This window comes from Zonotrichia albicollis, chromosome 10 (assembly GCF_047830755.1).
Source record: "Zonotrichia albicollis isolate bZonAlb1 chromosome 10, bZonAlb1.hap1, whole genome shotgun sequence".
Taxonomy (NCBI): domain Eukaryota; kingdom Metazoa; phylum Chordata; class Aves; order Passeriformes; family Passerellidae; genus Zonotrichia; species Zonotrichia albicollis.
Window position 1 is genome coordinate 36,796,334 of NC_133828.1, and position 17,600 is coordinate 36,813,933.

General features: G+C 44.2%; 1 protein-coding gene across 9 annotated transcripts in view; it reads left to right on the top strand.

Annotated features, from left to right (window-relative positions):
• KALRN (kalirin RhoGEF kinase) overlaps positions 1-17,600 on the top strand; it is a 463,005-nt gene that overhangs the window by 135,329 nt on the left and 310,076 nt on the right. For all 9 annotated transcript variants that reach the window (XM_074548811.1, XM_074548813.1, XM_074548812.1 and 6 more), the window contains exon 3: positions 16,889-16,963. In XM_074548811.1, coding sequence (XP_074404912.1) covers positions 16,889-16,963 — 75 coding nt within the window. The remainder of the gene's footprint in view (positions 1-16,888; positions 16,964-17,600) is intronic.

Genomic DNA, 17,600 nt, shown 5'->3' on the forward strand with positions numbered 1-17,600 from the left:
AAATGTCAGAGCTTCCTGGAGACGAGAGCTGGCACAGCAAGACCCCAGGCAGAGCCGCATGGCACTGGGGGAAGATTTCACATATTGGGCCACCTGCAGCTTTTTTCTGCCTCACTGTGACATGGGTTATGTTCTTCACAGGCTTTCCATGGTACACCAAGGGAGGGAAGGCCATTTCCTTCCAAGGAGTAAAATACAAGTGTAGATTCAGTGTTAATTTCTGGAGAGTTTTCTGAAACGAGCCACAAAAATGACTTGGGGCCTGTACTGATGTCTGGGTATCTCCATCATCTGCTATATTTTGCAGGATAACAGTTCAATGAATGGTTAGAAACATCCCATGTTTATAAGTCAGTAACTGTTTCTTTGGCTAAATTAATTTATAAGCGACTTTGAGTAAGATATACAACGTGAGGCTTTTAGCCAGTGGATTGTCCATGATGGCTTTATTGCCAGATTAATGTAGCATACCTCTGTGTTATTCTTAGCAGATGGATATGTGGTCTTTTTTTCCTCATCCTAAAATAATTTAATAAGGGAAAGATAAAAAATGAAATGGGCTTTCAGTATCAATTTAATCTGGAAAGGGCTTTCAATATCTATTTAATCTGCTGCTATCAGTAGTACTGTGCCCTACCCATAGCTGTGTATCCTTCCTTGATATCCCTGGAGGCTCTGCATTGTTGCTTGTGTGCCTAAACACTGCTTTCATACTTCAGCCATAGCGGTTTGCTTTTACATTTAACTCAGTTCTGAATTTTCTGCCTTTTTTTTTTTGTTGTTGTCTGGAATAATTGCAACTTCCCACAAAATGCTGCTTTTGCTTTCAGATATCTGAATTTACTCAACTTAGATTCCAATTAAATGTTATTTTTTATGAAAATTCAAGTAACTATGCAACATTCTGTGCTGTAAATGACAAGGCAAGTCCATTTCTTCCTATAAAGAATTAAAATAATTTGCAGAGAGACCATGATGAAATCTCACAGATGTGTCGAAGGATGGTTTCAGTGGGGTAAATACACAATTCTCTGAATATTGTCAAGTGCTGCTCCTGTCTGCGTCAACATAACAAAGGACAGGGTTTAACCAAAGTCTAAAGCCACTGGTATTGTGAGGGCTCAATTTTCCCTCCAGCCCCAAGCATTTCATTGTCTGCCATCCTTCCATGCCATCTGTACAAGGCCCTTCCCCTGCCATGGAGCAGCCCGTGGCTCTCCAGGACTGGGCTCAGCTTGGAGCACTGGGGAAGAAGCTGAGCTCTCAGCCTGCAAGCAGAAACGCTGCGCTACCGGTTGGGAACTATTTGCATTCTCAGATGAGGATGACTCAAATAGCACATGCTGTGACTGCTGCTGGGAAAATATCATCTGGAGGATGGAGTGAGCCACAAGTACATCCATTCCTTCTCACTGTGCTTGTTTCAGAGTCCCCTTGGCAGTTTATGAAGGCAAGTCAGCAGTGGCTTGTTGCAGGAGCAGCAGCCTTGCCTTGTGTGACTGTGAGCTTCTAAAATCTGCAGGCAGATTTCATCATCATGGGCAAGACCTTGGCTGGCTAGGAAAGGATTGGCAATTGCCTGGCACTAAAAGGTTGTGTGATTGATGGGACTCCTTGGGAGTATGTCCTAAGCAGCACAATTAGCATTTGATGCTGCACTTGCTTAGCTTACACCTGAATGCATAAAGAGATCCAGAGAACAGAAATACATCTCTCAGCACCATAACAGCCATAATTGGCCTGATGTTACATTGATCACAGCGCTCCTTAATGATGAAAGCCAGGCGCGCTGCTTTCCAAATCAACAATTTCACACTTAGCTAAAAATGTTAGCATTTGGATTTAATTAAACACCCTCGCTCCTCCTTGTTGGATGGAGATAGCAATGGGAAGAAAGCCACAGTTAAGCTGCAGGGATGGCCTGGCAGGACTGCCCTTGCAAGCAGGCACCTCTGGCTTATGAAACCATCATGGAAAGGCTGGGTGTGTAATACTGGCTAATGTTTTGGAATGTTCCTCAGAACTCGCTAACTCAGTACATCTGCAAATGCTGGCCATGTTCCCAGCCTTTATTTTCAGCCCACTTCTCCTGTAAGCTCTTATGCATTTTCTCTTTGGTAGCCATCAGACATTGTTGTTAACTCCCTAAGGCACAAAGCTGGAGGAGGCAAAGCACAGATCTGGATGGGGTGGGCAGCATTAGTGCACCTGTACACGAAGGAAAGCTTTGTGACAGCTGGATAACAGAGCCAATGTTCCCTCAGTTTGCCCTCCATGAATCTGTGTTTCACAAATGCCTCAAAGCTAATTCTTCTGCAAACCCTTTACAAGGCTCGAGGTGGCACTGGGATCCACAGAGCAGCCCTATGGGTATAATATATGTTTGACTGGTGGCATCCGAAGCCATTTGGCACAGGAGCCCAGAGGAAAGAGCTGAATATATTGGGGGATGAAATGAGGAGAAGCCAAGGCATGGCTGAAAATTTTTTTGCTGTAGGGAGCTCATAGAAGATGTGACAAAGAGTTAGAGGATCTGTATGTCAGCATGGTAGAAAGCTAATCTGTTCCTCAGCTCTTAGAACATCTTGTTTCTTTCATATGCAAGGTAATGGGGCTCAGAAACCTGATTGCAACCACTCAGTTGCTGTAAGGGAAACCTGCTAACCCTTACAACACTGGGGTTTACAGACAGGCAGCTGAGCAATGGTTAAGCTACATGTGAGCACATGGGTCTCTCTAAGCAAAATGGCCATGTCTGTAATGCAGTAATTTACAGCTGTCAAATAGTTAATGTCGACTCAGCCTGCGGACTCATAAATCTTAGTTTAACGTGCAATTCTTCTCCGACAAGTGTCTATATAAAAATAACACCTTCCTACAGAAATGATCTTCTATCTATGTGTAATCACATGCAAATCTGATTAATTTGCTGACTAAATTAAGGGGAACAGTTTTGAAAAATGGGTGTCTAAAGTTCGGTACATACTATTTATGTACCTAAATATGCAGTAAAAATTTTAAGTGGTACTTAAGTCTTGTCACTTTGAATTGCCCTTGGAGTAGCTTTTAAAATCAGGTTACCTTTCTAGAGCCCTGGAGTGCAGAATTAGATAAGTGGGTTTGAAAATATTGTCTTCATTTTTATTCCTTATTATCTCTGTTGAAGCTGGAAGTACACAGCTGCTCCAGGAGCAGGCGAGCAGATTTCTTTTTCATTCCTCTTGCAGTTGTACAAGCCAAAAAAATGACAACTTAACTTCTAGATCCCAGCATGAGTTTGTAGACCTGGTAGCTGGAAAAACAAACCAAACATCTTTTTTACTTGTAAACTGACTGCATTTGATCTGGAAATCATTGAGATGCAATAAACATGAACTCCATGATTCTGTTTTTATGGAGTCAGTTTTCCGAGTAGAACCACACGTAACAAAACAATCATTATAGTTGAATGGCAATGCTTATGAAAAGGACTGGATTGAAAACAGTGATGACAGAAGCCTTCTGTTTATCCCTGGAAGAGCAGTGACAGTGGTAGTGTAAGCTACATCACACTGTTCCCCAAACAGCTGACACCCAAGGGACTGACTTGTGTTATGGCTTCAAGTGCACTATTTTGCTGGATTTCTATCCATGGTGGGTGCTCCTGAGCTAGTGGTGCTGTTAAGTGGTTGCAGAGCCATTGACAGTTACTGGTGACTTAGGGCACTTCACCTTAGTGACATTTTTGTAGCTGTGCTATTGCTAAACAGTTTTTGGAAGCTGTTGGGTGAGGAGATGGCTCAGCTGCTATTGCTTGCTTGGTCTCCACAGACAAGCTCACTGTTGTTCTCTTGATTATTGCTGGTTGTGCAGAGCTTGGACTTTTTCCCCTCCCTATCTTTTTATGCTGACATCTGTCTATTGGACATCAAAGGGCAATCTTTCAAAGCCAGAAAAAGTTGTATGACTTACGGAACACTTTAGTGATGATCTGCAGAAATGCGGGTGAGCTCGCTCTGGGAAGAGGCATTCTGCTGTCATGAAGCATTAAAACAGCTCTTTGTATTTGGGCGATAACAAAGATTCATTTGAGAGTAGTAGCTATCATCAGGGCTTGACCTCTTCAGAAAGTATTCTTTAGTCAGGGTTTTAAAGTGGATTTGTAAAGATAATTGTTCTTGTCCCCGGGTAGAACCTGGGCAATTTATGTGCTCAGCTGACTTGCCACTTGGGCTTCAATGGATATTTATTCCATGAAGTGCGTGGTTGTGCTGTGTGGCAGAGGATGATGGTAATGAGCAGATCAGATACGTGCAGACAGAGATACTGCTCAAGGTGATACATCCTTAATTGTCAGTAGTCTTATAGCAGGCAGTGTACTCAGTACTGTAGCACTTCAGTGCAGGGGAAGATGACGCTGTTTATTTATCTCTTTGTTTTTTTCTCTGTGTGTGAGTTCACAAAAGATTTTCCAAAAAGCTTCATTTGATGATCATGAAAAGATTGTTTGTATCATTTAAGCCAGTATAGCACTCAGAAAATTGAATTTTGTACATCTCCTGCCTGATAACTTTCTTTCTATAATATTTCAGTATGTATTTTTTGTTCCCAAGATGTCATTATTGCTTTATCCTCCAGCTTTCATTAGTAGCTAGTGTCATGTATCTCAGCTTTCTGGAGTTGCTATAAATGGATATCACAACATTTGATAGGGCTTCCTAGGAAAAGTGAGAGAGGGGGTAGATGTATTTCCACAGGCTGAATTTCCATCAGATCACAAGATGCAAGTAGGCATTATCAAGAGGATATTTTTCTGGACCTCTCAGTCCCAAGTAATATCTGAGAACTCTGCTATTGGGCCAAATCCTGCAGTGGGATCCACTGGGTGAGATATAAACCAGAGGTCTGAGGACTCATGAACATTTTCATGCTATGTTCCTCAGGAGCAAAAGCTCTGGGTGGAATATCATAGTACTTTTCCAGTGCAGTTTTATAAATATCACATTTATAAAAGGCTAATATGAACGTCCTGTATCAAATACCTGGCAATGACACCTGCACTCTGCCATCAGTCAGTTCCCATGAAATATGGGAAATGAAGTTATGTGTCTGCTTGTGTCCCACCATGGTCACTTGAAGCCCCTTGGGGTAAAACTGCTCTCTGTGATGTGTTTGTGCATCCCTACCAGTGCTGCTGACTGGAGCCATGACAAAGCTGCAGGATGCAGACGTAAGAGATGGTGAGGGCATCAGCACAGCCACTTTTTCCCATGACTGACACACGCATGTTGCACCAGCTGGTGGTGGCAGAGGGGTGGAAACAAATCTTCCTAATGTGCACCTGCTAATATAAATTAATTATTATAGTAATGAAGCAAAAGCATGATGAATGTGTTCTCTCCAGTCCATCTTTCACTCTGCTTTTCTTTGTGAGCAGGCAGAAAAACTTCACTGCATTTCTTTCTTTTCCTTTGTGCAGTTAGTTTGCTATTTCTGATTGGTCATTGCTCCTAATGTTTCATTGACTTCTGACTGTGACTTGTTTATTCAAAGCAGTATTAAATGCCTGAGTTATTGAACAACTAACATAATGAACCAGCCATTCCAGCAGCAGAGCTGGAGCTTGCAGGAAAAGGTCATGGAAACCCTGGCCTGAGTTGTAGGTTGGAAATACATGGTCTGTTCTTCTATCAGCAAAGCTAGAAGCCAAATATAGGAAGGTGTGTGTGGTTGCATGTTTGTGTGGGAGAGCAGGGATGCCTGGCATCAGATGTTTATGCAGGATGAACTCCTGGCTGGGGAAAAAGACAAAAATTGGTTATTAAAACTGCAGCAGCCAAAGAAGTGAAAACTCACCTGCAGTAGGAGATGTGGGAGAAACTGTGTTTTCTCCTCATATCTTATTTACTGAAGGTATTCAATGTCCTTTGATTGACTTAGCTTGATTTAGGTTGGGGTCTGCTCCACAATGTTATACTTGAGGGAGGCTCAACAGCCACCTGTAGCAAGGCTGCAATAGGTCATCTCAGATCGAAATACAATTTCCCTATCTTTAGAAACCTATGTAATAAACTTGGTGGACTGCTACTGACACGCTGAATGTGACAATTTCCCCCTACCTGGAATTGCTGTTTTTTGCAGGGCATGCTGCTCAGTGAAACCACCAACCAGTCAAATCTGTTCAGAAGGGAAAATGTGTGTGGGAAAAGGACTTTATAATTCAATCTGTGAAATTAAAATATCATTGCCAATATATTGCACTTGTGTCACCTCCATTGAAAGAAAAAGTGCAACCTGGCAGTGGGCTGGAAAGAGGCCCCAGACTATTTCCCTGTGTTTCAGGGAGGAGTTGGATGGTCATCTGGTTCCAGCTGTCCAGGATCTATAGAGCAGCAGCTTGTACCCTCTGGAGATCAGTCAGATCTCATTAACCTGTAGCCAGTTATTGGTGCAGCTCTGAGCTCTCCCTTCGTGAAAAAAGGCAATTTGCTGAATTTAGGTGTTAATCTTTTTGTCTGTTCCATAAAGAAAGGTGTATTTGGGATGGACAACATATTCCTGGTAACTCTGGTGTGCAGAATCACAGTCCAATGGGTTTAATGGTGGATTTGGGAGTGCTGGGTTAACAGTTGGACTTGATGATTTAAAAGGACTTCTCCAGCTTCAGTGGTTCTATGATTCTGTGATAGATGAGATTGAATGCATACCCTCTGTGTTTGAAACGTGCCCAGTGGATTTTTGTAACTCTACCTTCTGGTGAGTTACATAATTTCAGCAAATTTAAGGGCTGCTTGTCCAGAAAGAGATTCAGACAGCTCATGAGACTTTAATCCCAGTCATCTCTTTATATGCATCTTTAGCTGGAACAAACTAAAGGAAAGCTGCATTTTCAACCTATTGCTGATCCTTTTAAATTCATCATTACAATAACATCACAGGTTTTTAGCACAAAAATGTCAAGGTTCTTACAGCACTAAGTCTTAGGGCTATAAACATTTATACTAGCATGCTAAAGAGATTTGGGCATAAGGGGCCGTACTGGCATCAGGGAGCAGCTGAAAATATGAGTAGGCTAACATTAGATTAAACAGAGGCAGGCAGTAATTTAATTGGCATTTATACGTTGAGAGAAGGAAAAAATAGTAAGTTAAAAAAAGAAATGCGCCTAGGAAGCTTTTGGAAATCAGGGAGGTAATTTGCTTTCCAAAATGATTCACGGCATCTCGTGTTAGCTAATTAACAAAACAGCAGGTTTGTGAATTTAACTGCAGTGGGGTTAGGGCTCCGTGGGCTCGGTTCTTATCCAGGCATTCACTGGGATCTGTTCAGCCCCCTCGGTGATTTTGCTCTGCTCTTTGGCATCTGGGGGAGCCTGGCCTCTTTCAGAGGGCAGAGTTACAAGTGGCTGCATTCTGAGATAGGAGCCAGATGAGGGTGAAAGGGGCAGGTGGAGAGGCAGGAGATTATCCATTGACTGGCATGACTCAGCCATCCATAAAATGATTTTCATTAATGTTTAATGTGTGTCAAAAATGTCAGCATCCGTAAGAGAGGCAGATAAATTATTTAGTCCTGTGAGTGCCTTGCCTTCCCCCTCCCGCTGATGTGTGTAAAATGTTTGCCCTGGTTTTGTTTGGATGTGGGATGCTGGTGGGGGAGTTAAGGGGGTGCTGTTAAGCCCCGAGTGTTTCCTGGCCAGAGCCTCGGAGGAGCTGCTGCTGCTGCCATTCACAGTTCAGGTTGGTCAGAGAGGTGTGGGCAGTGTGAAGCCAGCTGCCAGTGGGCTGTGCACAGGCCCTGGCATTGCTTGTGGATTGGTTTGCAGAGGAGCAGACCCTGGGAAATTGTAATAAAGACAGAAGAGTGGGGTGTGACAGGAGGTCCTGTTCCCTGGTGGAGGCAGCTCTTGGAGCAGCCCAGCATGACAGTGCACCCGTGAGCCTTTCCCTGGCTCCTGAGGGAGCTGCCTGATGCCCCTGAGCTCTGCCTGATGTCAGCTGGAGTGCTTGCTGCTGCTCTTCTTGCTGCCTTGACTTTGTTGGGTTTGTCCAGAGATGCATTACCCAGAGACCTGCAACTGCCCTGTTTGGATGAACTGTCCCCTGCTCTGGGGTGGGAGCAGCCTCTGTGATCCCACCAGGGCTTTGGCTGCTCTCCCTGTACCCCTCTGCAGGGACAGTTTCTACTTTTGCCTGCCCTGTGTCAAGAGCTTAGGGCCTGGATCTTGCTTTATCCCTAACCAGGGAATTCATGCATAGGAAGGGAAAACTCCCCTTTGAATTGCAGATTTAGGTTTTCTTTTATTCCTTTTTTTTTTCTTTCTTTCTTTTTTTTTTTAAATCAGCTTCCCAGGATGACACAATAGCTGCAAGCTGAAATCATAAGCCCTGGCAGAAAGAAAGAGGGTCCAGAGGAGATGAGCAAAGGCAGAAATGTATCCGGTCAGAAGGGATTTGAGGCGACGTGAGGCAGGGGAAATGTAAGCCTAATTAATTGTGAGGTGCTGGTTTGTGAATGTTGAATGAACCACAGTCAAAAATGACTAATTTAAAACCCACTCTGACATTCATATTTGACACAACCATCCTTCCTGGACAGGGATTTTTCTGAAGGCAGTGGCAACTTTGTCAATCTGTTTGGATGGGGCATGTTGAACTCTGTCAGAAAAATTAAAAAGAGAAGATGCAGAGTGTTTTTAAACCTGGGGGGAAATGCAATTGCCTTGTTTTTTTAGGATATATTTTTTTCTTTTTTTAGGGCAGTCACAGGCTTTGGGACAAGGATTTCAATTGGCCTCTAATTAAAGTTGCTTTCTTAGTGTCTGGCATGAAATCCCCCTGAGAGGCAGATGTTTGCAAAGCACACTTGGGGCACTGGCATATGGTTCCTTTGTATGACTGGCTTTTCAGCAAAGTGCCTCCTCAATGTTGTACATAATTAGATATTTTATTTTATTTTTTTTGTCCTGGAGAAGTTACTGATGGCTGGGGACCTCCAGGATGTGAGTAGGAGGCTTTCTGGGATATGGGTGGAAAACCCTGAGCTATGTGACAGGTGCTGGCAGATGCCCTTTTGCAGCTTTTTGGGAAAAGCCTGCTGACTAAACCAATGCCAGTTAAAAGATATTATTCTAACCTACAGAATTAAATAGAGGATGGGACCTGGGGTACCCAGCCTCTACAGCTTCAAAGAGGGCCTGCATCCTTCATGCAGGAATCCATCAGCAGTTCTTTTTATGGGATTATAAAATTCTCAGGAATGTTTCCATAAGAAACCCAATTGTAATTGAGAGGGGAGTGAAATGAAAAGAAAATATTCATGCACACTTGGCCTGGATGGAGACCATGGCTGTGTTTAAAATGTGACTTCAGATTACAAATGGCCCGTAGCTGTTTATTAACACCATAAAAGACTGTTGCATCTGGGTGGTCACTGATGTGCAGAGCAATCTGTAGATGGCAAGAAACTTATCCACTAAAATCTTAAGGTGCTGAATATACTTATTTCCCTCTAGGGCAGCACGTCTATCCCTTGTACACTTAAGAAATAAAACACAGGATTTTGTCTCAGATGATCTAATTTTTCCAGTTCTCTTAACATCTCCCATTCCTTCCCAGAAAGTCTTTCTGTGATCACCAGAGCAAGTCTTTCCTACTTCAATGCCTCATTTTTGCCTGTCTATAAAAGTGCACTGCAACAGTTCCTTGCCTCAGAGAACTTGGAGAGGTTTTTTTTTTCAGACAAAATTAATTCATGTTTGAAAGGTGCTTTTGAGGTCTGTGAACCTGACTGTGCTTTACTAATGTGGGCAGTCATTATTTCCGTTCTGTAGAGAGGGAAACCAAGATCTGGCGCAGTTAAAACATCTTGTTCAGGATCATAAAGCAATTTAGGAGCAGAACCACAAACAGAGCCAAGTCTTTTGACTAGCAGTCAGATGTGCTGTCCACAGGGCTACCTATAATGTCTAATTATTTTTCTAAGTGTAAGAACCGAAAGATCTCAGCCTGATTCCAAAGTCCTGATGAAAATGAAAAGGAAATGTGCAAAAAACTGATTCACAGCCATTGCATTATCTTGGCATCTCTATTAGTGGATGTTTAAAATGAAATGAGTAAAATCCCCTATGGATGAAGTTGAAGCAGGGACTCCACTGCAGATTTTGCATAAATTCAGTATCCTTGTGATGCTTTGAATGGTTTTGTGCCACATGAAAAGGCAAAGCCAGGCTGATGGCTTAGGTGGGATGCACAGGGTGGGATGTTTTGGGCTTCAGATGCTGAACACAGCTTATTAGAGGCCACACGCGCACACATGCTAATGAATTTGCATGCTAATGAATTTGCATGCTTGCTGCAAGCCCCACTATCTTCCTTGAGGCCTTGCCCATTCTTTGGCTTGGTTTCAAGCTGAGGCTACTGTTTAAATGTGTGGACATTCAAAGGCTGTGCTGGGAGGCTCAGTGCTGCCAAGTACCCCGTGGAAGGAATAACAATCTCAGCAATTAGCAAGGTCCCCCAAACCCCAGCCCTGCTTCTCTCCCTGTTAGAGGCTGTGCTGACAGGGGCTGTCCCTGTATGGAGATATGAGCAGTGAGAAATCAGAGGGACCCTCCTGTTGGTGTAGAGGGGGAGAAAAACAGCCAGACTTCTGACAAACACAGGCAAAACTTGGAAGGGGAAGTAGCCTTTAGTACTGCAACCCCTAGATGAGACCAGAAGGGTATTTCAGCAAGCAGGAGTGGTGTATAATTAATAAAAAGAAGGACAGTATGAAGAAACACAGTGAAAATAATATTAGTCTTGGACTGAGCCTAATTATTACATGTAAACCCAACATTCATCTTTTAATTTTAGAATAAATGCAGCAATGTAATGCATGTGACTTTTGTCTCAGCTGGGATAGAGTGTGGCATGTGGTGCAGTGGGATTAATCTTTTGTGCAGACTATCTGTTTGGTATCCAAGGTTCTTGCAACTTTGAAGCTTTGGCATGGATCTGTGTGTCAGTTTGTACGCTGGATCTGGTGGCTGGGGAAAGCAAACATAGGAGCATGGAGGGGGACAGCCACTGTCCTTGCCCCAGGGCTGTGGTGCTAATCCAACCTGCCTTTCACCCTGTCCCTGCCACACTCCAATCTGCAGTCCTAAATGCTTCCTGTGAGACCAGGTATTACCTTTTATTGGTTATTAAGGAGAAGTATATAGTTCTGGGTTAGTCTTCAGTAATAGTTGTAATAATATTTACAGCTTAATTTTGTGGGTTTTTTCTCTCTGGTGCTGTCTTTAGATTCAATTGAATTTAATCCTTCCTTCCTTCCTCTGTGAAATCAAAGCCTGCTCTTCTGCTGCCTGCAGTGGGGAAGGATGGCAGGAGAGCCATGCAGGCTCCTGGGGAGCTCAGGGCACCAAAATGCTCTTTCTTTGCATCAAGGATCAGGCTGTTGTCCACAGAGGAGGGATTGGCAGATGCAGAGTGTCCAGCCTCATTTATCTCTGCCAGATGGTGCTAAAATACTAGTCCAGAGCACATGTTGCTTCTATTCAACCAAATGCTTGTGCCATGCTGTGGCCTCTCTGCCTTTGAACCAATGAGCCTCAGCCAGCAAAATCCCAGAGGCAAAGGCCCCAGCAGCCCTTGGCTAAGCCCCTCGGTGTGGCTTGTGAAAAAGCAGAGAAATCAAACTGGGAAGGCTCACAGCCCTTCAGGGACAGACAATAGCCTGCAGGAAGGGGAGGAAGGGGTTAAAGGGGGTTTAGCACACACACAAAGTAAATATTTGAGGCATAAATGCAGAAGGAAAGAATAATGGAGAGAGAAGGGCAGGAGGAGGAAACCAGAAGTGTAAAGAGAAGAAAAAGGAGGATTATATTCTGCTGGAAAACAAAGGGATGTTTGTATGAGAAAAGCATTGGGGAAATGAGGGTTCAGCTCTGCACAAACTTTCTGTCTGACACTGGACAAGTCAATCTCTCTGTGTCTCAGTTTGCAAAGGCTACAATGGGAATACTAAAGTCTCCTTTGTTCTGCCCCTCTCTGCTCGCATCAGACGTCCCTTCTGTTTGTGTGTTGTAGAAAGCCAAGACACTACAGTACTGCAAAGACAAATAAATTCCACTGAGACTTGGAGGGGGGGCAGGGAAACAAAAAGGTAGAAAGGCAATAGGCTATGATAAACCTGGGAGATAAATGCCCCAAAAACTGGGGTGTGGGGGGGAGGTATAGAAATGCAAGAGAGGCCTTTGCTGGGGGAAGAAGAAATATGGACCAGATTATTCCTACTGTTGCATCCTGGGCTCCAGTGGAGTTCCTCGAGGGATGGGTTTAGCCCAAGGAGTTCAGTTTTGTTTGGTTAAAGAAACTTTATGCCAAAGTTTTTAAATAGTCAAATCTGTTCTGAGAACTCTGAGAATGTGGGCTGCCTTTCCTGAAACATTGCATGGGACTTGGGATGAACAACTCTTGCAGAAGGCATCAGGAGCCAAGTGATTAAGCCCCATGCAGTGCTCTGACAGGAGGCCTTCTTCTTGCCTACGCATACTTTTTTTAAGTGTAGAAAGTATTTCCATATTTCCAGCAGCTGATCTTTATTTGAAGCCAAGAGCTGCATTTTTCAGATTAGAACTGAAGCTTTTCTAGGAAGAGCCACTCTGGAGCAGACCATTGATCCATCTAGCCCAAGACGGTGTCTCCAGCAGAGACCCCGCACTCTGCTTTGAGAAAGAAATGCTAAAGCTCACAGGGCTCTCTCTGGGGATAATTTATTTTTCACTCCAAGAGTTAGAGCTTGGCTTTCACTTCAAAGTCTGTAGGCTTACATTCTTTCCAAAACTCTTGCTTATTTTATTAATCTTTACAGTTCTCTGGAGATGTTTGTTGTTTGCTGATCTCCAACCTGTTCAGGAAGCCCCTTGAGCTGCTGACCTCCCTGTCCTTCAGCAGCGAGCTCTCCAGGCCAATTGGGGCATTTGTGCAAGAGAAAAACAAATTTTTTCAATTTCAAGATTGCTGCATTTACTGTGGAAGCATGCTTTAAGCTTCTCAGCTCACCCATCTGGCTTCTCATTACAGCATCTTGTCTAAAACTGTGAGCTGCTTCTGCCACCCAGGGAATCCCTGCTAGGAGATGTTCTGTGCACGTGCGATGCTGCTCTGCCCTGAAATGTGAATCAGCCATACTGAGGATCCACTTTGAATTCTTCAGTGCTTCCAGGAATATGTAATGCTGTCAGCTGCTCAGGCTGGCATGGTGTGCTTTCTTCTTGGGTCACTGGAGTAATAAAAGTTTGTGGCCAGTCATGGTGTCCCTGCTCCATGGATAGCACACTAAGCCAGGATGTGATGAAGGTGTGAGGGGCTGCAGGGTGACTGGGTCACAGCACCATCCTCTCTGTGCCTCTCTTTTGGTAAAGGGATGATTGCAGTGCTTGAGTGTCTTGGCAGACAGTGCAGGTAGAAAGCAAGAGGGGCTCTGTTGTGTAGTGCCATGTTTATGAGGATGGTGAACCAGCAAACAAATGCATGGACAATAGCAGGATGGCTCAGCTTGTCCTTCCTTCATCCCTCTGCCAGTCTGTGTCCATCTGCTGCAGAAGGGCTGTCTGAGAGGAGCAGCAGAGAGGTGTAGGGCAGGCTGCAAAACCTCTGTGTGCATGGGGCTCTGCAGCAAAATGAGATGGTGCTCTGCAGACATGGTCTTGGATCCAGCACGCAAACAAACAAAACAAATGTATTAGAAACAGCTGGGGAAGAGGATGAAAATGAGCATCATTAGGGATATGCTTATAATAACTTACGAACTGGGGAATGCATCTTTGCTATGCTGGCCCCTCCTGGAGACAGATTGGCTGTTGCTTTTGGAGTCTTTATTAGAGCCATTGGTTTTCCCATTTATGCATACCTTGCCCCAGCTCTTGCTGGAAACCTGACAGCATGCCCTGAGATGTAGCCTCCAATGCAGTGATTTTGTCAGGACCTGAAGCAACCTCTGGAAACACTGGCCATGGCTGCATCTGTGGGTCATGAGGTGCAATTGTTTAAGTACGATGCATTGCTTTAGGCACTGGTCTGCCTTTCAGAGCTTCCTTCTTCATCCCAAGGGAAGTTTTGCAGCTCTTGGGACTGATCGTTTATTCCCTGGTTGTAGTACAGGCTCACAGTTTTTCAGTTCATTCATCATTTACTTTGGAGTGTGTCTGACCTGTCCTGGGTGATACTGAGAAAGGGGAAGGTACCTGCTGCAGCACTGTCCCCACTCTAATCTTTCCTTGCCTCTCCTGTGCCCAGTCAGGACATCGGGGCTGTTACCAGAGAGCTCCTTGCCTGCAGCCTGCCCTGCTACAACTCAGGAGATGACCATCTTTTAAAGTCATACCTTTTTCTCCTGGTGTCTGTGTATTTCCTCTATGAAATGCAGTGCTTCCTTGCAGGAGAGTGTCTGAAACTGGCCTTCAGCCCTCATTGTAGAGGGTTCTTGCTAAGAAGTCCTTATGGCGTGCTTTACATACGCCCACTGGCTTTTTTTAGCAATGTTCACAAAGATTTCAGTTGTACGCTGCCTGCTGCACAGTTGGGTGCCTAAGAATGGACTTTGCCATTTTCCTGACAAATTTAACGAATACTGGGAAAAACTCAACTGGCACTGACACTGCAGATCTTGCAGCTGGATAAATTTGGCCCTGTACTCCATTTGAGTGTCTTCAAACCCTTGTGATGTGTCTCACACATTGGCTTCATGGTTGGATGAGATGCTTATACACAAAGCTTATTAAATTCCAAATGATGCCTGTGGCTGAGAACTTCCTACCTTTGATGTGAGAACTAGCCATAGCCTGGGATCTGAGGGGTTATTCTTGTTAAGAGGATAAGTTAATAGCCAAGTCTCATGTATTTAACCCAGAGTGCACAAAGTCTTGTTTACTTGAACACAGAAAGAATTCAGTAATCAGGACTCATTTCCCTGGTCCCAAAACACTTTATTGGCACAATGCACACTTTAGGCATCCTCTGGGACTCTACTGCAGTGCCTGTTCAAATTTCAGTTACGTTGGTCTTGGCCTTGCATTGAATTACCTCACTCCTTTGAGTGCTAGTTTTCACTAGCTTAAGGCTTAGCTGGTGAGCTTACATATCTCCTGGGGCTGAGTGTCACAGAGGTGACACCTGAGAGCAAGTGGGGACACAGAGAGGTAGCTGTAGCCTTTGGTCACTGGGGAAGGACATATTTGCATGTACAAGACAGCCTTGTTGCACAATCTGACCGTAACTGGCAAAAACCAGTAACTCAACCATAATAATAATAATACTTAACACTTGTAGATCAGCTAAAAATGGATGCTTTGGTCTTCTTCCTGTCTGTTCCAAATGTCTCCATGGATTGAACCACTTTGCCTTTGCAGGCTGCATGTTGGCAGCGAAAGATGACAATGCAAAGGGGGAGCTTTTATCCCCAGTCCCACTTTCACACCCAACTGGTCAGGTACCATCTGCTGTGTTCAGCAAGGAGGGTGTGATGGCTGCAGCAATGTTACCCTGATTCTAGAAAACTGCTTAGTGAGAAGACTTCTTACCCTGGCACCATCTCAGAAGAATGGTGGTTACTGCCTGCCTGTGAAAGGCAGAAAGTGAAAATACAGGATTTCAAATGTGTTATATTCTTTGGTGAGCTGGAACAAATCTAAGGCCATATGGAAGATCACTTGTCATGATGGCTATTATTCACTACCCAGTGATGGATGAATTATTTTTCAGGGGAACTGCAAAGGTGTCCTTCAAACCCACCTTTTCTGGGAATGGCAGTGTCTGGCTTGCTCTGGGATGATCCCTTATTGCCGGTCTTTTGCAGAGCAGAGAGATGCGGCTGGAACCTGAAATTGGGCAATTCTGTTCACAAGAGAGTAAAAGACTGTGATTTCTTGGGTGAATATTTAGGATACATGAAGTAGTTTGGCACTTCAGGGAAAGCAAATGACCTGTGCAGATATGCTTCATGTGTAATCAAACAGCATGAATTCCCTGAGAATGTGCTGGGGCTTCAAACCACTCATAAGGAGCATGTCCTCCCTCTGAGTATGGTCTCACCTCGAGCCGCTGCATCCCAGCTGTGCTGTGCACAGCAAAAAGGGGCAAAGGGGAAAAGCTCTCTTTAGGCCAGCCCCTGTGCAAATCTGTCTCAAAGGTTGATGCTAAATGGATGTGTATATGCTATAATGTTCCCTGTAATTTGGCCTAGCTATGTTCAGAACAGCGAAGGAAGAAGGCTCCTGGCTTGCTCTGTAAGATGGGGATCTCCCAAGTGATAGTATTGTGAAAAAGGCAGCAGGGATTAATTTGGTTACTGGGTGGGAAATTGTAGTTGCACAGTTTGTGGTCATTGGGAGCGGGACTGTGGCCAAGCCTCATCCCCAGTGGGTACAGCTGTGGAAAGCAGGTGAGCAGCACTCCAGCAGCATGGAGTGCCCAGGGACACTGACCAACCACCAAAGGGAACAGAGGGCACACAGGTGCAGTGCATCAACATGGGGGGTATAAAAGGCTGGGCTAAAGAACAAGAAGGGCCTGTGCTTTAAGTTGTTTGGTATTACTCTGTACCGGTTGAAGCCTTCTGAAGTTGTGATGATACTCTGTGTATTGTGGCTGTCTTAACTGCAATGTATGCTGTGACAGAAAATTTGTTAACCTTTCAGAACTTCTGAGGGATAGAGCAATGAGCTGATTCTCTGTATTTAATTTTTTAAGCAAACATATCTCTACTGATGTTAACGTTGTTTGTTTAGCAGTCGTTTGGGTCTCTTTGTGCTTTTATGTAATTTATAGCCTTCCTACAGTCTGATTTTGAGAAACATGGTGTGTGTGTCCCTGAAGCTGGGAGCTCTCTTTTAATGTGACTTTCCTGTTTTTCTGTTTTGCAGGTTCTTTTCGAAATGATGGTTTAAAAGCTGCGGATGTCCTTCCTATACTGAAGGAGAAAGTGGCCTTTGTGTCAGGTGAGCACACCTTTCCTTGATCCCTCCAGCCCATTGTCACCACTGTCTGCCACATCCTGGTCCTTATGATGCTGCAGAATCTCAAGGGACTGGTTTCATGTTTGAACTTGGCAGTAACTTAATTAGCTCTTCTGGTAATAAAAGGGCCGTATGTGGACCAGGACTGTCCAGTAATACTCAGAGCATTGGAAACTGGTCCACGTTCATTTTCTTCATACTCTGAGGCAAGGGTAAATGAGCAGCACAGGTAGGATGCAAGGCAGCTGCTTAGCTCCAGCCCAGATATGGGTTGTCTCAGCATGAAGGACAATTCAGGGATCCTGCCTTTGGTTCAAGGTCAGTGAATAGCATTCAATTTCTGTATGTAGGAAGCACTCGGGCCTATAAATCACTGGTGTTCCACTTACAGTCCCAATCAGCTTGCAGTTAAAAGTACCATTGATGCTGCATTTACATAATAACTCAGATGCTCAAACTTCTCCTACCATTCTGTACAAAGATTTACAGCCTTCATTCAGAAGACAAATCTCAAGGATCTGGGGGTGGATGAGGACTAGACAATATGGAAGAGGCTTTGAGAATAGCTTAGATGATATTGCTTCTGGTGTGAATTACAACTTGTCAGTGAGAGGGGGAA